The 21,890-nt window shown below is 39.1% G+C and overlaps 1 protein-coding gene and 1 long non-coding RNA gene across 2 annotated transcripts; one reads left to right on the top strand and one right to left on the bottom strand.

Annotated features, from left to right (window-relative positions):
* Positions 1-253: 253 nt before the first annotated feature.
* LOC103662918 lies at positions 254-1,170 on the bottom strand. The gene is made up of 2 exons (XR_568589.1): positions 1,086-1,170; positions 254-677 (listed from the first exon to the last, which is right to left on the bottom strand). It is a non-coding gene; the product is annotated as an uncharacterized LOC103662918 (long non-coding RNA).
* Positions 1,171-1,243: 73 nt separating this feature from the next.
* On the top strand, positions 1,244-20,374 carry LOC103662917 (guanylate-binding protein 4). The gene is made up of 11 exons (XM_008690622.2): positions 1,244-1,325; positions 5,255-5,450; positions 9,733-9,860; positions 12,023-12,132; positions 12,329-12,525; positions 14,549-14,794; positions 15,687-15,967; positions 17,331-17,543; positions 18,616-18,718; positions 19,057-19,250; positions 20,101-20,374. Exons 2-11 carry the CDS (start codon positions 5,261-5,263, stop codon positions 20,317-20,319), a joined length of 1,881 nt encoding a protein of 626 aa, XP_008688844.2. The 5' UTR covers positions 1,244-1,325; positions 5,255-5,260; the 3' UTR covers positions 20,320-20,374.
* Positions 20,375-21,890: the final 1,516 nt, after the last annotated feature.

Raw genomic sequence — 21,890 nt, forward strand, 5'->3', positions numbered from 1 at the left:
CAATTAAAAATAAATGTGATTGGTCACATTCCATTACATCAAAGGAAATGGGTCTATTTAAAACTGACGATTACAAATTTGTTTTCTGATATTGCATTCCATGTAACAGCTTTCTTGATTCACATCTGATTTTAGGGAATAATTTTTGATAGTATTATAAACAATGAATCTCTAACATCTCTTAGTACTTAGTTTTTACCATGTTATTTTCAAAAAGCCAATTTCACACAAACATTAGCAAAAATGTAATTAATACTCTCACTGTCTTTTTAATTCACTCAGAACATTTTAGGCAGAGGAAAGCAGACAATGAACCAAAGCTCACAGAGATTCCATGGCATGGCTCCTATCTATACCCATCCAGAAGGCAACACATTGTAGTAAAAGAGTAATTGATTACACAGTCCAGTTCTGTAGCTCAATACCATGGAATGCCTTAGATTCATATTTTTTTGTTATTTTTTCAGAATTATTGCTCATACTAAAGTTCAAATACTAGAGGGAGTACTGAGAAAAAATGAAAACAGAAAGAAATGTTTGTAGTATGTTAGGTTTTTACATTTTTTGTTCTTATTTCTTTGCTCATTTTAAAGAAATATCTACTTGTGAAATTTTCTTGGTATTTAAGAGAACCCCCAAAATGTCTAAGCTCCAGTTTTCCAAAATCTGCATCCACCCTAGAGGAAAAAAAAAAAAAAAAAGATAAAATATGACTTAAAATAATAGTGATTATTTCTGAACTATAAAATAATAATTTCTAAATTATGTGCATATATATCCCCTAATTTTATATGTATACATCTGCATTTTGTTGTATTTTTTAAATACTTATGTTAATACCAAGAAACCTTTTTTTTTTCCCAAAAAAGCGGTGAGATAAGAAGTAATCAAGTAAAAACTTAAAACAGACAAACAAAAACCTCTTCCCTGCTAAAGTACCCCTGAGGAACAGGTTGTTGAAATATTCTCAACCTACTTTGCTCACATTCACTCCCACTGCTCTGTATTTACAGGGGGGCCGAGAAAACCTAAGCCAACTGTGCGGGAGGGACGGGTGTGGAAGAAGCGAGGATTTTCTACTTCACCTCATTCACACTCAAGTATCCCGACGGCTAGAAGTGAAAACCCACATAGATGGAAGACGAATAAAGCGTGTTCTTTCGATTTCGGCCTCCATCCCGAACCTGAAAAGCATGGCTGTAATATCCGGTTTGTTGTAAGTTCTAAAGAGAACAGTCCGTATCCGTAGAAGCCAGACGCAGGAGCGCGAAAGGATAGGAGAGGGCAGCTGAGAACTTGTCCCCTGACTGCAGCGCCCGCCCTAGGTAAGTTCGCTCCTAAACTTGGTCTTCCATGCATATATCCGTTAACTAACAACAAGAACAAATTCCCAAGCGCAGATTCCACGCTGGCAGGTGGCAAAGACAGCAAAAGAACGGCGAGGGTGCCCGATAGTGTGTGGCCCTTGGGACGTTTTGCTTTGCCTGCAAAGCGACAGCGCGCGCGCCCGCGTGTCCCCGGAATGAGCTGCTCCTCTTCGGTCGTCCCTCCAGGTTTCCATAAAAAGCCTTGCACAGAAGGAGTGCATCCTACTGCAGCCACAGAAAGGGGGCTGAAGTCCTTTCTCAGACTGAAAGACTAAACCCCCGACCCAGTCGACCCTGTCGCAGAGGCGCTGGGTGGGGTCGCTCCCTCCACTTCCCAACGCCCTTCCTCCTCGGACAGGTCCTGCCTGCGCCCTGCTGGGCTTTGGAAAAACAAAAAGATGATCCTTACCTTAGAGACCTTTGAAATCTAAAGTTTGGATCGTCGATTGTTCTTCTATTAATAACATGCAATATTCTGAAGATACTACAAAGCTATATTACATGGAATAATTCAATGGCATTCTTCCTAATCCATTGTTAATCAACTGTTAAAAATAACTGTATGACCTAACTATATGGTTTGTTCATCATGCACTGTTTCTAAATGCACAATCCCCACAAATAATAACTGGCAGTATTATTTAAAATACAGGTTTTGAGCATTTAAGCATCACTCCAGAGAACTCTTACAGACAGTAATTTAGGAAACCAATGATCATATAGCTATATATAATAGAACTATCTCATTCTACTTGTTTATTTTGAGATGAATAGCTTCTTGCCTTGCTACCACAGTCCTGCTTTGCATTAAAAAAATTTTTTAATCACTTTGTCATATCATCTCTTCCCCAAAGCTCTTCAAAATATTAACTATGAGGGGCGCCTGGGTGGCGCAGTCGTTAAGCGTCTGCCTTCGGCTCAGGGCGTCATCCCGGCGTTTCGGGATCGGGATCAAGTCCCACATTGGGCTCCTCCGCTGGGAGCCTACTTCTTCCTCTCTCACTCCCCTGCTGTGTTCCCTCTCTCGCTGGCTGTCTCTCTGTCACATAAATAAATAAAATCTAAAAAAAAAAAAGAAAGAAAAATATTAACTATGAGAACTCTACATTTCCTCCTGATACAGTATTACAAGGCTCATGTTTTACTTCTAATCTCTTCTCCCGCTCATCCATAGAAAAGAAGAGAAATTGTGCAGAAGTCTGTTAAGAATCAAATTGAATTTTTTGACAAAAAGTATTTGTTACCCTAGTATTTCTCGGTAATTCCCAGGTTACAGAACCTATTGACACAGAACTTGTTTCAACACTCTGTGGCTTCACCGGCTCCTTGTAGAAACAGTACATTAACTGTGGAAAATTGAATGTACTGCGAAGTTTTTGTTATTGCCCTGTATCGTAATGAATTAAGCAGGAATGACCTTTTTTCTTTTTTTACCTGTAATACTGATAAGAAAGTCAAGATTTACAGAGGTAGGTTCCTTTTTCAAGGTCTCCCAGGCAGTAGATGATTAGAACTCTAGGTGCTGAAGCACAGCTGTCTCCCTCCAAAATCTGTACTAACATCCCCGCACGTCCCTCGGTCGCCCCTGCCTGACACTGGCCACAGTGCCCTTCTAGTCAGTGGTTTGTGCTGGCTCTGCCTCTCCCAACTCTGGCTTCTCATGGGACAATTTGCTTGTGGTAATCCTTGTCTCCTTCACACCAGCTTTTACTCGTGGGAAAGAATTTGGGTTCTACCCAAACTAATTCTTTGCCTTCTGGAATTTCACCCTCCTTGCCTCCTTAGATACTTATTTTTTTTAAAAGATTTTATTTATTTATTTGAGAGAGATCAAGCAAGCATGAGCAGGGATGAGGGGCCCTAGGGAGAGGGAGAAGCAGAACCCCTGCTGAGCCAGGAGCCTGATGCGGAGCTTGATCCCAGGACCCTAAGCTCGTGACCTGAGCCAAAGGCAGATGCTTAACTGACTGAACCACCCAGGCACCCCTTTGATACTTATTTTTAAGCAATACTTACATAGCATTTATTAGGTATGAAATATAATTTTAAGTGTTCTGTATGTATGTGTTCTAGGATATTTTTTTCTACTGGCCCTACAATTTAGTTACTATAAGAATTCCTGTTTCACAGATGAGAAAACAGAGGCACAGAGAGGTATCTTTCCAGTACACACAGCTTGTAAAGTATGGATTCAGTATTTGTGCCCAGGCAGTTGAGCTCCAAACATGCAGTATGATGCTGTCTTGTCTTTAAATTTGTCAGTCATCCCTTTCTCTCTGGGATCTTCAATCTTTCTCTCTCTGCCTCTCTCAATCTTATCTCCTCACTCTTGCTATAATTTCAGCTGTGCTCTACATCTCCCTGTCTATTACCAACACCTTTGACAAATCCCTTATGTGCCTGAAAATTCATGGATATTTGCCGTGTAGTTAATCATTTCTGCTTCTCAGAAGAAACAAATGGACAATATTTTTTATTCCCGCAAAATGTGGAGAGCAAATATAATATTGAAAGTTATGTAACGATGTATTCTTTATCCAGAAATCATGCTTAGTTGCAGACTGATATTTCACTTAGTGTCTCAAACCAAATAAGAAAATTGTAATTGTGTATCACCTCCTGTCCCAAACCTTACAGGATTATATTATCCAGAGTGGTGAGTTCACTTCTCTCTCTTGAAGGAGGTGCTCAATTAAGCCCAATGAGCATTGACTTGCTTGTGGGCATGTCCTCATAGGAGCACCTTTGTACATGAGAGCTCCTACCACTTCGGGTCCCATACTGCCTGAACGACTATTCGAGTAACCCCACGTTAGGCAGAGGGCTGGAAACAGTGTGGGGACATGTGAATGTTACTAAGCATTATCTTAGAATAAAGGCACAGCAAATGTTCTTTGGCTGGTCTCTATCTTTTGGTATGATGGAATATTCCATTCATTTAGATGAGAACAATCAAGTCAGAATCTAGCTCAGATGTGGGACTCTGTCAGATCTGGGAAGATCCTCAAACATCCTTATGACTGGCGTTCTTTGTTGTAAACTTATAAATGAGAAATGTTTTTCAGTTACATGAATGAATCCTGGACCCATGTATTTCTTTAAGCACTATGTATAAAGGTCTTGCATGTCGAGGCAAGCTGCATTATTATTTCTTCTTCCTTCTTTTACGCTCACTCCCCCAACCAATCTGCCTCCTGTTACTGCCCTTTCACAAAACCTGCCCTCATCACAGGCACTGATTACCTCCATTTTGTCTCTTTTTCGGAATATTCTGTATGTAATTCAACCCCCAACAACCCCTATCCATTGCTGCATATATCATCCCCTGCTTACTTTTCTCCAGACCACTTACCATCATCTAACACATATCTTAGCTCATTTGTTTTGTTAATTACCTGGCTGCCCCTACTAGACTAGAGCTCCACGAGGTGAGAGTTTTATCCATTTGTTCGCTTCTGGATACCAAGCACCTAGAACAGTACAGCACATGCAGCACTCAATAAATATTTGCAGAATTGATGAGCCGCCATGTTGTCCTGGAACTCTTAGAAACTCTTCTGACTACTCTTCTCATCTATCTTCATGTTTCATTCTGCCTCACCCCCAAAAGTTAGTTTTCTCAAAGCAAAGTCCTTTGCTTTCCTCATTGTATTCATTTTATGCATCCCCTGTCTATGGTGATTTTAAGATTCACTTTAAGATCAGTAAGATAAGAGATGTGAGGCTTCTGTACCAAGCTTTGACACACTAACTAGGGTACATACTTTTTCCTTGGAAATGGTGTGTATATTCCATACGCAGAAAGCTGATATGTGTGTCATTTGTATGACCATTAGAGGGGACTTTGGGATCTTGTGTTATATTGAACAAGCTCCTCTGGATTACAGGTTGCCATGGCATCTGAACTCACCACTCCGGCCCCCATTTGCCTGGTAGAAAACCAGAAGGAGCAGCTGACGGTGAATCCAGAAGCACTAGAGATTCTTAACAATATATCTCAGCCTGTGGTGGTGGTGGCCATTGCAGGGCTGTCTCGGACAGGAAAATCCTACCTGATGAACCGCCTGGTAGGACAGAACCATGGTAAGTGTTGTCCTGGGACTGGGGCCATTTGCCTGGAATCATTGCTAGTACAGACTGGTCATGCTTCTTCTAGTATCATCGTACGGAAGAGCCTAACTCCTCCCACTGAAGAAAAATTCTAATTCTCACCACCAAATTTACAACTTCAACCCATTTGTCCACAAAATCTTACTCTTTTATCTAGTAAAAAAGAAGAGTCTCCCAACCCTGTCAATAGATCCTTCTACTTGTCGTCTGGGTCCCATCCACTCTCATCAGCTTAGCCTCTGCCGTGCTCCCTTCCGTTCCTTTCGTTTGCATCACTTTTGCCCAAACTACATGATCATTCCCAGCCGCATAAAAATGTATTTTATTGTGTCATATTTTTAAAAGATAGAGAAAAGGAGGAAGGAAAGAAGAGAAAGAGAGGAAAGAGGGGAAAACCTGTTATTCCCAAATCTCAGAGGAGCGAAGATTCATTTTATTGTTCCATTTCATAACAAAAGTTTGATAAATTACACTCCTTTTCTTTCTGTATTCAGTATTTTCTAATGTGTAAACTATAACACACACAGAAAAGTGTATAAAACATTCACGTACTATAAAGTTATTAAATGAAAGGTGATCCCCTTCGTAATCACTGCTCAGGTCAAGAAGTTAAACATTACCAACACTGAAAGTCCAAATAGGGCTCACCAATGTTTTTCATTTTCATGTCACTTCTTCTTTGCTTTTTAAAGATGGTTTTATAGTCTATGGGTTTCAAAAAAGTTTAATTTGGTCTGCTTTTTAAGTTTATATAAACGGGGGCGCCTGGGTGGCGCAGTCGTTAAGCGGCTGCCTTCGGCTCAGGGCGTGATCCCGGCGTTCTGGGATCGAGCCCCACATCAGGCTTCTCTGCTATGAGCCTGCTTCTTCCTCTCCCACTCCCCTGCTGTTTTCCCTCTCTCACTGGCTGTCTTTCTCTGTCAAATAAATAAAATCTTAAAAAAAAATAAGTTTATATAAACGGAATTATACTCTATGCATTCTTTCGCATGTCGTTTATCTCATCAAGGAGTTTATAAAAATCACCTACTTTCTTGTATGTATATGTAATTTATTTATGTTAACTGCTTTATAGTGTGGAATCGTATGAAGATGTCACAGTTTTTTCTCCATTTATTATTAATGAATGTTGTTATTGGTCCCAGATTTTATTGTTTATGAATTCAGCTCTCATAAATGTTTTTGTACTTATATTCTGGTACACACGTACTCAACCTTCCCCTGTTGATTATACGCAGAAATGAACTTGCAAGATCACAGAGTACGTATGTTTTCAGCCTTTCCAGATAATATCAAACAGCTTTTCAAACTTTAAGTTCAATTTACATGATTATTAGCAGTCATGGAGATTTTTTCACACCCTTATTACCATCTGGTAACTGTATAGTCATATGGCATATATCTCATTATAAATCAATTTAAGAACCTTTTCACATTTATTTGCTGTGCATATTTCCTATTTTTTTACTGCAAAAAATTTTATTTCTCCTTTGTTTCCTTCCTCCACCAACTTCATAAAATCTAAAAGTTTTACCTAATCCACAACATTCTTTTTTTTTTAAGATTTATTTATTTTAAAGAGAAAGAGAGAATGAGTGGGAGGGGGCAGAGGGAAAGAGAATCTCAAGCAGACTCTGTGCTGAGTGTGTTGACTGACACGGGGCTCCATCTCATGACCATGAGATCACGACCTGAGCTGAAGCAAAGGGTTAGACACTTAACCGACTGGGTCACCCAGGTGCCCCACAGTATTGTTGGTTTTTTTTTTTATCATCTGTAATTAATCATATAAAATGTGAGGAAAAAAACACTAATCAATTTAAAATCTCAGCCCTTCGTGCTCAACGGGGAGTCGGCTTGAGATTCTCTCCCTCTCCCTCTGCCCCTGCCTCCCCAACTGTGCAAGCATACAGGTGCTTGCACATGCTCCCTCTCTCTCTCTCAAATAAATAAATCTAAAATCTCAGCCCTTTCTTCCATGGTTACAGCAAATTAGAATAAGTCTACAGCATTTAGTTACTTTAGCTGGTTCTGATACTGAGGCATACTTTTTTATTTGAGAATCAATGCCTAAAGACTCGATTAATTGTACAATGTTTGAATCATCAGTGGTAAATGTCCCGAGAGTTACAAGAAGTCTAAAAGTGGCTTCTAGGACTTGTACAACATCCACCATTGTGCTAATTACTGACAAGCATTGAGTTTTCTCTTCAATGTTATAGCCTTTATAAAAATAAATATAATAATTTGGAGTCAACATAGTCTATGGTTCAGAGAACTGTGAATGTTCTTATTGCTTCGTGATGTGGAGTTTTGTTGTTGTTGTTTAACTAAGTTGTTGCTTATGGTTCTTACTGATATTTTAGGAAAATTTCCCCACTGTCCTATAGGACTTTCTGTCTCTTTAGAACATGCAACTATTATTTTCAAATGTATTAATTTCTGTCTGGCTCAGCACCACTAGAGGTTGAATCACAGTCCACTAAACTCTCAGGATCCCACACATCCATCCATTTCCCTCCCTCTCTCCTCCCCTCCCTCTTTTCTTCCCTCCCACCTTCCTTTCTCAGTCTATAGTTTCTCCTTCCTTCTCTCTTCCCTTTTACATTCCAATCTCCTTTTAGTTTCTAAGCAAAATATCAAGTCTTTATTTTTCCTTTAAGGAAAATTCTTGACCATCAATCAGAGAAGAACACTTCCTTGTCTGACCCAAATGAATTCATAGGTTTTATTTGAGGGATTAAAGAATTTTTAAAATTGAGAGATAAATATTAGCTAGGGAGTTTCAACAATGTCCTTTTTCTTTGCTACTCAAGATGACATCAAATAATAACAAGGCAATTTCCCAGTGGACTACATGGTCACTTGAGCCCATCCCTGCTCTAAAATTCTAGACGCCTTCTAACGACTTCAGAATCTCAATTCCAAATTACTCCCCTATTCCAATACCATACCAATTTTTCTAAATATATTTTTGGTTTTATTACTGTCCATCTCAAAAGCTTAAGGGATTTTTTTAATCTAACAAATCCTGCCTACTTATCTAGGCATTCAGAGCCTCACGTTATGGATAACATGCCTACATTTCAAGACTGAGTCCTCACTGCTTTCCTACTAGGCAACTGTTGCAACAGAACTGGATTCGAGTGACAACTCAATGCTGTCCTTCCTATGTCAGTGTCTTCTCCATTTAGATGACTTTCTCTTAACAATAACCCAGATAAGGAAAAGGAGATGCTACATGAAGAGTGAACCAGAAACACAGAGTTCTTATTTCCACCCCCTCTCTAATTCTACTTAGGGATGCATGCTTTTTCTTTCCTCTTAAGGGTCAGCTAAAACTACACGGATTTGTAGAGTTTACGTTAATCTGTCATGTGACCTATTTGAACCTGTACAGGTGCAAGGTGAATAGGGGGCCCAAAGGGTTTCTTTAGAAAGTCCTTAATCTGCATAAATGTTAGATTGACTGTCACTAAAACGGAAAAAACTCCTCTCCCTGCTGGGCCCTTTCTTTCTTTTTTTTTTTTTTTTCCCGTTTTTTTATTTATTTTTTTATTATTATTATTTTTTTTTAATGATTTTTTATTATATTATGTTAGTAACCATACAGTACATCCCCGGTTTCCGATGTAAGGCTCGATGATTCATTAGTTGTGTATAACACCCAGTGCACCATGCAATACGTGCCCTCCTTACTACCCATCACCGGTCTATCCCATTCCCCCAACCCCCTCCCCTCTGAAGCCCTCAGTTTGTTTCTCATAGTCCATAATCTCTCATGTTTCATTCCCCCTTCTGATTACCCCCCCTTTCTTTATCCCTTTCTTCCCCTACCGATCATCCTAGTTCTTATGTTCCATAGATGAGAGAAATCATATGATAGTTGTCTTTCTCTGCTTGACTTATTTCACTTAGCATTATCTCCTCCAGTGCTGTCCATGTTGTAGCAAATGTTGAGAACTCGTTCTTTCTGATAGCTGAGTAATATTCCATCGTATATATGGACCACAACTTCTTAATCCAGTCATCTGTTGAAGGGCATCTCGGCTCCTTCCACGATTTAGCTATTGTGGACATTGCTGCTATGAACATTGGGGTACATATGGCCCTTCTCTTCACTACGTCTGTATCTTTGAGGTAAATACCCAGTAGTGCAATTGGGCCCTTTCTTTTTTACAAGTTTCACCACTGTAGCTCCTGGGCAACCTGGACTACCCTCTGTCCCTGTGTGTTGTTGACTCCTCCCTTGCAGGTTTCCGACTGAACTCCACAGTGAGATCTGAAACCAAGGGCATCTGGATGTGGTGTGTGCCCCACTCCACCAAGGAGAACCACACCCTGATCCTTCTGGACACTGAGGGCCTGGGGGATGTGAAAAAGGTAAGGCAGGGTGTTGAGAAAACTTCCTTGCTCTTGCCTATTAATTCACCACCTCAATTCCACTTCTGTGACATATTCCCACAAATAGCAGGTGCAAATTATGGATAATGAGGTTAAGTTATCTTACCTTGAACTTTTTCCTTGAGAGCACAAATATTTTGCTATTTTGAGGCAAGATACTCATCTTATTTTTAACGCAGGGTTAATGACACTTATTAAGCAGCTAAATCCAGGGCTCTCTGCTAAGTACTAGACACACTGCAGTGAAGAAAGACCCAGAGGCTAGTTGGGGAGATATCAGGTACTTAGTACCATCGGTACAGGGTGCCATGGATACAACCTCGTTTTAGGTAGGGATTAGATCTAAACTTTCCTGGTGAAATAACATGTGAACTCTCTAAATTGTAACTCATCAGGTCAATGGGACTGCCAGTTAAAGTGTATGAATTTGTGACTTTGAATACAGTAGTCTTGAAAATAGGGTTTAAACAAAGTAATCTATTTAAATAAACCCCAGGAAAGCTTTGCTATTCCAGGAACATTCATAATTATTTTAGTCTAAGTTTCTGGACTTAAGAGGTTAATTCTTCACTGACTTCTAAAAAGCATGATCTTGACCAGTGGAAAATATTGCAAACAGGGTACTTGTAGGTTTGTTGCCTTTACAATGTTAGGTGTGATCAGTAGTTTCTCCTTACTTTATATAAGTCTTAGTCTACATTGTTGCAGTGGTAGATTGTTCGATTCCAATAATGCCCCCCCCCAAAATAAAGGAGAGATCTAGAAATTCTGAATTTAAAAAAATTTTAATGTTTTAAAACTTCAGAAGTTTTAAAGTCCTCCATATAAAATAAAGTATAAAATAAAAACAGAAGAGAAACTAAAACAATACCTATTAGGCCTCATGAATTCATCTCACCACGTGTTTGAATTTTAGTAAGTTTATTCCTTCTTCGAATGTACCAGCAAATTTTCACACTAAACAACAACAACAACAACAACAAATCCTACAACTTTTTACATACTATTACAGAACCCCTTAATTTAATTCCCAATGAATTAGATCTACCCTAATTATCTCCTTCCTCTGCCCCCCAAAAATGAAGAGGGACTCTTAATAATGTAAATGTTGTATTTTGGCCCAAACTTGTTTCTTTCTATCTAATTGCTTTTGTTTGAAGGACCAAAACATATTATATTATTAACAACTGATGGCAGCAGAACAGCTTGCTAAATTGAGAAGAGGTGGTGTGATTTAGGTAGTGTGTAATTCTGTTTTCCTGGCCTTCAGTGCCAGTCATGTATTATCCTGAATCTCCTTCCCAGCCTTTTTGTCTACTCCCACACTTTTACACATTGCTTCAGCCAAATGGAATAATTACACCTTTGTATGACTTTGCTTCTCAATTCTGACTTGGCTTGTGTTGGTCCTTTCATCTGCATGATCTCTTCATTTCCACAAGTCCGCAATTCCATCATTTCTTTAAAACCCAGCTATTTTCGAATTTTTAAAAAGATTTTATTTATTTATTTGAGAGAGAGAATATGAGCAGTGGGAAGGGCAGAGGGAGATGGAGAAACAGACTCCCTGCTAAGTGCAGAGCCCAATGCAGGGCTCAATCCCAGGACCCTGACCTCATGGCCAGAGCTGAAGGCAGATGCACAACCAATGGAGCCACCCAGGCACCCCAACCCAGCTATTTTTTTTTTTACCTACTGCCATCATTTCACAGTCAGATGTAATATCTTGCTCAGAATTCACAGGATGCTTTTTTTTTTTTTTCATTTTTGGATTTATTGTGTTTTTCTTTTATATCTTAGCTTTTGGTTCTACTCCTGGAAGAGATCATTAACTTGGTTGCAGTTGTATGTTTAGTTACTGGGCAGCTAACCCAGAAAGTCAACGTCATATGGAACTTTGCATCCACCCAATCAAATGCACTGTCTGGCATTTAGAAGAAACCCAATGAATAGCTATTGAATTTAACTGAATAACATTATGTTTTTAATGTTGACCACAACACATGAAATTTGCTATAGGACTAATTTCCTGTTTATTGGTGCACACCTACTATGTTCCAGCCACTGTGTTATGGAATGGAAATGTTAACAAGTAAATGAAGAGTGGCCTCTTTAGCCTTTTGCTCTAATGTGCTTTCTAGGTTGACCCTAAGAATGACTCATGGATCTTTGCCCTGGCTGTGCTTCTGAGCAGCACCTTGGTCTACAACAGCATGGGCACCATCAACCACCAGGCTCTGGAGCAGCTGCAGTATCCTTCCAGAAACCAAGCCACCAAGTTTCATTGAGTTTACAGGAATGGTAATGTCATCTTTCCTGTGACTTAATTGTCATGGTTGAGGAGAAGAGAACATGGGACATTGAGTTATTTTTTATGAAATGTGTTTCTAAATATGAGCTGAAAATTGTGGTGTAGATAATTTCTCCTTCCTTAGCTAAATTCTCAGCTATGTGACTGAACTAACACAGCTAATCAGGGCAAAATCCTCCTCAACCTCTGAGGAAGTAGAGGACTCCACCGAGTTTGTGAGTTTCTTTCCAGACTTTGTTTGGACTGTTCGGGACTTCACCCTGGAGTTGAAGATAGATGAAACCCCAATCACCGAAGACGAGTACCTGGAGGATGCCTTGAAGCTGATTACAGGTCTCAGATCATGGTCTGGGTGGTGGAAGCTTCAACAGAGGGGTGGGATCAACTAAGCCCTATCAGTCAGCACTTGAATTCAATTTTTGTTTGACCTCGGATTGAGATGCAGTGTAATGGTGAGGGGTGATTGCTGAATGGCGTTTGGTGATTGTTTTTCATAGGTTATTACTTGTGAAACTCCAGCTGCTAGAGCAAGCTCATCGAGGAAATTTAAGAACCAATATTGAACCAAATGATTTTAGGCCAAATAGGTTTTGTGAAACATTTTTCTAGGTTATAGTGCTGTAACTTCCTAAGGCCCACATACTTGGGCTCCATGTTATGTGCTCCTTCTGTTCCATACGGACAAAAATAGCTCATCAGATGAGATGCTGGTAAACCTAGAATCACAAGAAATAAAAGGACCTAAATTTTGTTATGGAAAAATAGAAAAAACATAAAATTTACCATTTTAACCATTTTTAAGTTAATAGCTCTGTGGCAATAAGTACATTCACATTGTTGTGCAACAATTACTACCCACCCACTCCAGAAGTTTTTCATCTTCCCCATCTGAAATTCTGTACCTGTTAAAAACTAACTTCCTGGGGTACCTGGGTGCCTCAGTAGGTTAAGCGTCTGCCTTTGGCTCAGGCCATGATCCCTGTGTCCTGGGATTGAGTCCCTCATCGGGCTCCTTGCTCAGCGGGCAGTCTTCTTCTCCCTCTGCCTGCTGCTCCCCCTGCTTGTGCTCTCTCTCTCTCTCTGACAAATAAATAAATAAAATCTTAAAAAAAAAAAAAAACTAACCCCCTAATACCCCCACCTACAGCCCTTGGCAACCGCATTCTACTCTGTCTCCATATAGCTACCTCATACAAATGGAGTCATACACTACTTGTCTTTTTGTGACTGGCTTATTTTACTAACCATTATGTCCTCAAGATTCATTCATGCTGTAGCACATGTTAGAATACCTTCCTTTCTAAGACTGAATAGTATTTTTTTTGCATGTATATACCATATTTAAATGACCTAATTTAAAAAGTACATTTCGTGTTTCTATGAAATATTCTATGAATATTTTACTAGTGCCCAGATAGTTACAAATTTCAGAGAAAGGATATTCACACAATAAGTGTCCAGGAAGAAAAAAATGTCCTTCTAGTAAGACGTGCAGATTTACATTGATCTTTCTGATGATTTCGCGTTCTTCTTTCTCAGTCTTGTACATTATGTTACCATTTTAATATTATTAATTTACTATATGTAAATTTTACATGCAGTTTATTTTTATTTTATTTTAGCAAGGTGAATAACTGATGGCACTTGGAAGTAATATTTTTGTTTCATCATTCATGTATTCATTGTTTCAAAGAACTTTTATTGAACATCTGACATATCCCCCAAAATCATTCTGTGAAGCTCTGTCAAGTCAGATACAATTTGATATAGACAGTGTTAAGGTCTCCACTTACCTTTAAGTTAACCTTATCCTATGGATGTTTCTGATAAAAAAAAACTCCAAACATATTTACTTGGTGTGATTTTTTTTTCTACTCTGAATTTTAGAAGTGTTTTTCTTACCATGGTATAATTAGTCCTCCTCCTGATATTTTCACAAGCAATATATTACTCTTCTTTCTGGCATTAATTCATTTTACGGTCCATATTTCATATCTAATATGGGGACAGTCAAATCACAAAAGGAATTCTCACCATTTTTTTTACTCATCAGTCATTTGATAAACATTTAATGAATACTTCAACCACTAAACTCCCTAACAGTGCTAAGGAAACCAACCATAAGTTGCTTCAGTTGGGACTGATGCCTCTCCTCCCATATTTTCTCGGCTCTGCTTCATGCAGAAATGAATTTCCTTGCCTGTGGTGATGGCCCAGGTTAATTTGAAATGATTGGGTTAAAGGAGATTCACAGGCAGAGGAGCTGCAATAATGCAAAGACGCCTGGAAATGAAAGTCCTGACCCTCTTACCTGAAGGCCACTTTCCAGTAATCAATTTTTTTTTCACCTTTGCAGGCACAAATCCCAAAATCCAGAACTCCAACTTGCCCAGGGAGTGTATCAGGCAGTTCTTTCCAAAACGGAAGTGCTTCATCTTTGACCGGCCTACAAGTGACAGAAATCTCTTATTCCATCTTGAGAAGGTGCCAGAAGACAAGCTAGACAGTACAGGACAGGAGCAATCAAAGAAATTCTGTACCTATATTTTCAATCATACAAAGACCAAGACCCTAAAAGAAGGAATCATTGTCACTGGGAGCCGTGAGTCACCTTTGTCCCAAAGCATGTCTCTGTGTCAGTGTGTGTGGTGGAGCTTTGATTATACCCTGAATTTGTCAGTAATTTTGTTCACATCTGTGTGTAACTATGGAGAAGCAGATGTTCATGGCAAGAAAAGATATCCATGTGTGTTTATTGATTAAAGTCTCCCTATGTGAAGGTCTGCTGAGACTTAATATATCTCAGGAACCTAATCCACTAATCATAAAAAGGCAAGCTGCAGTTAAAGAGAGGACATCCGTATATTGAGGAATCCTATGGGATAACTTCTTGTCTTTAAGGAGAAAGCAGTTATTTTGCAAATTTACATGAGTCAGGCCATAAATAGGAAGCTAGGAGTTCCTGCAAGTCCACTGAGACAGAGAATTATGTGTGTAATCTTATGTGCAGGGCAGGCTTTGTGGGCATGTGACTTAAGCATTCCTGTAGTACCCTGAGTGGAGATGGGCCCGTACTTGCTTTAAGATTCTCTATCCCTGTTGACTTCTCGATCATTTTCAACTAGGAGTTCACATTTTTATTTTGTACCGGGCCACACAAATTATGTAGCTGGTCTTGTCTGTGTCTATTACTTCACCCATATAACCTATTCCTTTTCATTCTCATTGAATGGGAAACCGTTTTTCCAGTGGTTTCCATGTGCATATTGTATAATTGGTCATTTAAATTGTAATATGATGAAATGGAGAACAATAAAAGAAAGAACAGAAAAACAGTAATGCTGTTAGAAAGGAATAGATTCCCAAGAAGAGAAAATAAAATTTCCTTGTAAATAAGGTGGGGTTTTTTGTGATCTTAGAATGATGCTCCATAAAGACTATAAGCCAATGATTGAGACCTTGGTATTTATCCTCAAATTTCCTGGCTCATTCAGGGCTGGGGACTCTATTGAAAGCCTATGTAGATGCCATCAAGAAAGGAGCAGTGCCTTGCTTAGAGAACGTGGTGACAACTCTGGCTCAGCGTGAGAACTCAGTGGCCGTGCAGAAGGCAGCTGACCACTACAGCAAGCAGATGGCCCAGCGACTGACGCTCCCCACAGACACGCTCCAGGAGCTGCTGGATGTGCATGCAGACTGTGAGAGGGAAGCCATTGCAGTGTTCATGGAGCACTCCTTCAAGGATGACAAGCGGGAGTTCCAGAAAAAGCTGGTGGTAATGTGTCTTAGCATTTATCCTTCCTGATTCCTGCCCTTCTGGATTCATGCTTAGAGTACATTTTTTTTCTACTCTATGGCTCATCTACCTCTCAGGGTTGACAAAGCCTGGGTCTTGTGAGTGACAAGGCTCTACCACGTTCCTGTTCACCTTTTTACTAAAAGATGGGCATTTTATTAATTTTCTATTGGTACATTTAAAAAATTACCATTAATTTATATAAACTTACCATTCTGTAGGTCAGAAGGTAGGCATAGGATGGCACCATACTCTGCTCAGAAACTGCTCATAGTCTGCTCACAGACTGAAAACAAGGTTTTGGCCAAAATGAGCTCTCAGCTGCAGGCTCTGGAGTGGCTCCAAGTTCATTCTGGTTGTTGACTGCATCCACTTCCTTTTCATTGTAGGACTCATGTTCCCTTTTTTGTTGGCTTTCAGACAGGGGGTGCTTCCAGCTCCTAAAAGCATTTTTCATACACGTCCATGTTCTCCTTTCTACTTCAAACCAACAAATGACACATCACATTCTTTTCACGTTTTAGCTTTTTTGATTTCCTGCAGAAAACTCTCTGCTTTAAAAGAGCTCATGTTCTTTTCTAAGATTTCTCCACCTCTACCCTCTAGTTATCTCCGTTTCTTAAAGTCAGCTTGTACCATATAATATAGCCTAACTACTGGAATAAAATTTATCAAATTCACTGGATCCAGAACTATGTAAAGAGTATACATCCGAGGAAGAAAATCTTAGGGGACAATTTAATTCTTGGGGACAATTACCATGGGCATCTTCGCTGGAAGTTTGTCTCAGTCTATGACCAGCCTATGAGTGAAAAAAACCTCTTTGTTCATATTGAAGATGTGCCAGAAAGTCAGCTGTATTGTAATTTTCAAGAGCAGGGGAAACATTTATTTCTTTTTCTTCACACACTCAAATTCTTATTAGAAAAATTTGTGAAGAGTTCCAAACTCTGTTCAGAGTACGCTTTAGTCATTACCGGATGATTGAGTTGGGAGGGTGGTGAATGTGCACTTTCATCTATAGCAACACAAATTCTCTGAGGAAACTCTACTTCCAGCCATAATTCACATTCCTATTGCCATTGTTGATGGTTGATCACTGTTAATTATATTATAGCAGAAGGAACCATGGAGTTCATGTCTTCCAACCCAGGGAAGTAAGGGGACTTTCCACAGGTCACACAGAGAATTGGTCAGAACTAGGACTAAAAGTCTCTGACTCCTGGTCTGTTCCATGTTCCAATCTACTCATAGGTGATCCGGATGCTTATTCTAAGAGGATAACATTGGACTTTCCCTTCTAAGCCTCTTTCTATTGGATTTTTCTACATTACCCTGGCAGGACACCATCGAGAAAAAGAAGGAAGATTTCTTGCAGCAGAATGAAGATGCATCTTTCAAATATTGTCAGGCTATAATGGAGCAGCTTTCAGAGCCTCTGAAGAGAAGCATTTCAAAAAAAACTTTCTCTGTTCGTGGAGGACACGATCTCTACTTAAAAGCAAAGAGAAAGGTTGAACTTGACTATGAACTGGTGCCCAGGAAAGGAGTTAAGGTAAGGAATAAAAGGAAAGAGGTTGAACAGTAGAGTGGAGTTAGGTGGTCTTTTTTGTTCCTTGTGAATATCTAAGACTCCAGCACCAATTATGGGGAAAAATCAGAGCAAGGCAATAATTCCACATTTTCGGTTTTTACATCTACAATTAATTAGGTAGAGACTGGAAATAATTCCTCCCAAAGAAAAGATTCACAATCATGAATTCGGGTGAAGCAAAACATTTCTTTCATTTATGAAACATGTCTTAATATTTGGGCTGGGTCCCTGGGGAATGCAAATATTAGAGATACAACTTTTCTCTCAAGATGCTGAGGATTTTACCAGAGATACAGACAAATAGTGAAGTGGATAGTGTATGATAAAGGTTATACTGGTATTCAAAGATACTAACAATGATGGTGATGATAATAAGAATGGTTAACACATTGAGCACTAACTTTCTTTACCACACATGGTCTTAAGTGCTTTTGTTGGATTATTAATTTAATCCTCAGAGTAATATTATGAATTAGGTATACTACTATCTACATTATGCATTTGAGAAATGCAATGCACAAAGAAGTTAATAAATCGCCTAGGGTCATATGAACAGTAAGTGGTAGAGCTGGTAGGGCAGATCAGTATCTTGGTGGCCATTCAAAGCTCAGATGGCAGTTTAGGAAATTATACAGAAGGTAGTTCCTAGAAGTTTAAGATGAAGTATTTATGGATGTCAGCTTTGTTGAGAAAGGCTAGAAGAGCTTCCAGGAAGAAGAAAAGAATATCCAAATACATATAAACAATAGGTATAATGTATTTGTAGAATTATGAGTGTGATTGGCTATAACCCATGGTGAGGTTTGGTGGGGGGTATCAGTGAAAAAGGGGTCTCAAGAACTAGGAAGACTGTGATGGAGTTTTTCCATTATCATCAATAGACTTGGAATTTATACTGTAGACATAGAAGGATGGGAATTAGGGATACACAATTTACGGGGTCACATTTGGAGTTTTACTGAACAATTATTTCCATAGCGAGAGACTAGATCTTTGTTGCCTGACATGTATTTGCTCCTTGTTGGTTCCTCAGGCAAATGAGATCCTCCAGACCTTCCTACAGTCACAGGCAGCAATAGAGGAATCCATCGTGCATTTAGACACAGCCCTCACTACGGGAGCCATGGCCTTAGCAGGTATAGGGGAGGGTTTGGCTGACAGTGGGATGGGAGGTTCCTGCAGTGCCTGCTGACAGATCTGACCAGAAGACCTTCTTGCAATAAAGAGTTTCCTCTCCTGCTACAGAACACATGCTCTTTTCAACCAAATCTGAAAATAACAAGACAAGTGGTAGTTGTACATCAGCCAGCAGGCAGAGCCTATATCTTCACACTGAGAAACCTGCCAGTGGTGTGGCCATCTGGCGAAATTAGATATTTCCCAGTCACCTTTACAAGGTCAATTTAGTCTCTGAGTTTAGGAGGGTCAGGTCTGACCTGTTCTTTTGTTCCCTTTAAAAACTTTCATGGGGCAGTGGAGCGGGCCCAAAAGGAGGCAGCTGAGAAAAATCAGGAGCAGCTAAAACAGAAAGAAAATGAGCAACGGCAAAAAATGGAGGCTCAGGAGAGGAGCTTCAATGAAAACCTGGGCCAGCTGGAAGAGAAGATAAAGAAGGAAAGAGAAAACTTTCGGGTAATGCTGGAAAGAACGTTGAAGCATTATCTGCAGGTAAGTCTGGCCTGGATTCAGGCAGATCCTCATTCCTCCAGAAGAGAAGGACAAAATTTTAAGCAAAACCATGATCCAAGAGGGCAACACAAATGGCATATTATTTTCTAACTGCCTCAGTCCATCTGGATCCTGCTGTAACCCTTAAAGCCATATTCTTCCTGCCCCTTCTGGAGTGCTAGACTTTGGAGTATACAAGTAACATCCCTTGGGGAAGTGGGTTGCTATTTGTGGTGATTATGCAATGGTCTCATGAACCACAATTGGGTAGAGTCTGTCTTCTAGTCCTATAGAACCATTAGAGAGATCTGAAATAGATCTGTTTTGTCCTGAAAGTATCCGATTAGGTCTGATATGAAATGCAAGACACCAAAGTTTCCAAAACTTGCTGCGTTTGTTTCCAGATCTGTCTGAATATCCTGGGATTACTGTAAAACATAGAGGAACATCTTTCCTTGGTCCAACCTAGAGCTTGATAAGCAATGTTCTATACAGAATCACTTTTTATTAGATGGTTGTGGCCATGCAATCTCAAGTGAATCTGAGAATTAATTAGAATTAAAATTGTATTCCTACCCAAAGAGCATCATTTGGGCTAGAGTGCATGATGGGAAAAGTTCTCAAGTTTGCGCTAGCCCCAACACCTACCCACCCCCAGAGAGATGGTGGTGAGGACATCTTAGGAAGTTATAAACCATGGATATTCTCATTATCCAGTCAAAAAGTATGGACACTTCAGATTTCCCCCAAAGAACAATCTAAAGTTGTAGAAAAATAGACACCTACATTTGCTGCTGACTGAATCTTGGTAATTGGGGAGTTTCAAAAGTGGACTCTTTTCCTTTTATAGGTCCAAGAAGAATTGCTTAATGAAAGATTTGGAAAGAAATCTGAGGAGTTGAATAAGGAGATAAATCGACTAAAAAAAGAAATTGAAACAGCAAAAAAAACAGATTCGCTGTTGATTTCAAACGCAATTGAAGTGGCTGGGAAAGTATTAATTGTTGCACTACCTGAAATTTTTAAGCTAGTCCGTGAAGGGAAGACATTTCTCAATGAAAAAAATTAAATAGGCTTAGATTTCTTGTTAAGGATATTATAAAATGAGGCTTCTTTTGTCTTAATAATGTAATACTGTGCTCATTTTTTAAATACATGTGTTGCGCCACTTTCACACAACTTTATTTATTTTCACACTTCCACACAACTTTATTTATTTTCACACAATTTTATTTATGTTTAAAAATAAAAGTGATTACATGGGGCGCCTGGGTGGCTCAATTGTTTAAGCATCCAACTCTTTATGTCAGTTCAGTTCTAGTGAGAAGGAGCCCTGCATTGGGCTCTGTGCTCAGTGGGCTGTCTGCTAGACATTCTCTCTCTCTCTCTCTCTCTCTCTCTCGCTCGCTCTGCCTCTGCCCCTCCCCCTGCTTGTGTGCTCTCCCTCTTTCTCAAATAAATAAATAAATCTTAAAAAAAAAGTGATTATAAAAAACATCAGTTCATAGCATACAAAAGACAAACTTAATTTTTGATTGAATGAATTAATTTTTGTTTTTGTTTTTGTTTGTTTGTTTTTAAAGATTTTTATTTATTTATTTGAGAGAGAGACAGAGATAGCAATAGAGAACATACGAGTGGGGTGGAGAGGGAGAAGCCAGCTCCCCATTGAGCAGGGAGCCCTATGTGGGGCTCGATCCCAGGACCTTGGGATCATGACCTGAGCCAAAGGCGGCTGCTTCACCGACTGAGCCACCCAGGTGGCCCTAAAATTCACATAAAGATATATTTTAAATGTTACCAAAAACCACAAAAATTTGTAACAACGAACCAAAGTAAATATACCAATCCTTATAGGACATATATGGTATGTGTGTATATGTATGTATATGCACATATATATGTACGTGATCCCAACAAATATGTCAAACATGTTTTGAAAGTAGACAAATTTGTTTTACAGTGTACATCGAAAAACTACAAACAAAAATATCCAATGTAATTCTATAAAGAGAAAAATAAGGAGGGGAAGGTATCTCCAATAATATGCTAAAACATTCCAACAATTAGCACTGTGGTACTGGCACCTGAATATTCAAACATCAATAAAATAGTATTGAAGTTTGGACATCAACAAAAATTCAGAAAAGAAATTTATTATATAATAAATCTGGCACTTCACGTTAGTGAAGGGATAAGGGATATTCCATAAATGGAATTTGGACTCTATGTAGCCATCTGGAAAACAAAAAAAGTTGGAGTCTTCCTTTCACCATATAAACCTCTAAAACAAATTTTAGAGGTGTCAAAGATTTTAAAATGAAAATTAAATTGTAAAAGATTAAAAAATAGTTTCATAGTAGCAAAGTGCTTTGTCAGTGTGAAAATGATGATAAAAAAGAAAAGATTAACATATTCACCTACATAAAAATAATGAAATTATTCATAGAAAAGATAAAAATGAAGACAAATAGCAATACGAATATAAATTCACAATTTATATCCCAATGAGAGAACATTTCATTAAGCTATAAGGAGCCCTTATAAATCATGAGGAGAGGTAAACAACCCCACTGAAAATGTGCAGAACTATAAGTCGAAAATATAGTTGATCAAGTCTGCTGATAGTAAGAGCTATGT

This window comes from Ursus maritimus, unplaced genomic scaffold (genome assembly GCF_017311325.1).
Source record: "Ursus maritimus isolate PB19 unplaced genomic scaffold, ASM1731132v1 scaffold_12, whole genome shotgun sequence".
NCBI lineage: Eukaryota > Metazoa > Chordata > Mammalia > Carnivora > Ursidae > Ursus > Ursus maritimus.

What these genes read in the sequence shown, in the direction of transcription:
- LOC103662917 (XM_008690622.2), top strand. Translation starts at nt 5,261, where the DNA reads ATGGCATCTGAACTCACCACTCCGGCCCCCATTTGCCTGGTAGAAAAC. An exon ending in CAGGCTCTGGAGCAGCTGCA is followed by an intron (nt 12,133 to 12,328) that starts GTATCCTTCCAG and finishes CTAAATTCTCAG; the next exon opens with CTATGTGACTGAACTAACAC. An exon ending in TGCCCAGGAAAGGAGTTAAG is followed by an intron (nt 17,544 to 18,615) that starts GTAAGGAATAAA and finishes TTGGTTCCTCAG; the next exon opens with GCAAATGAGATCCTCCAGAC.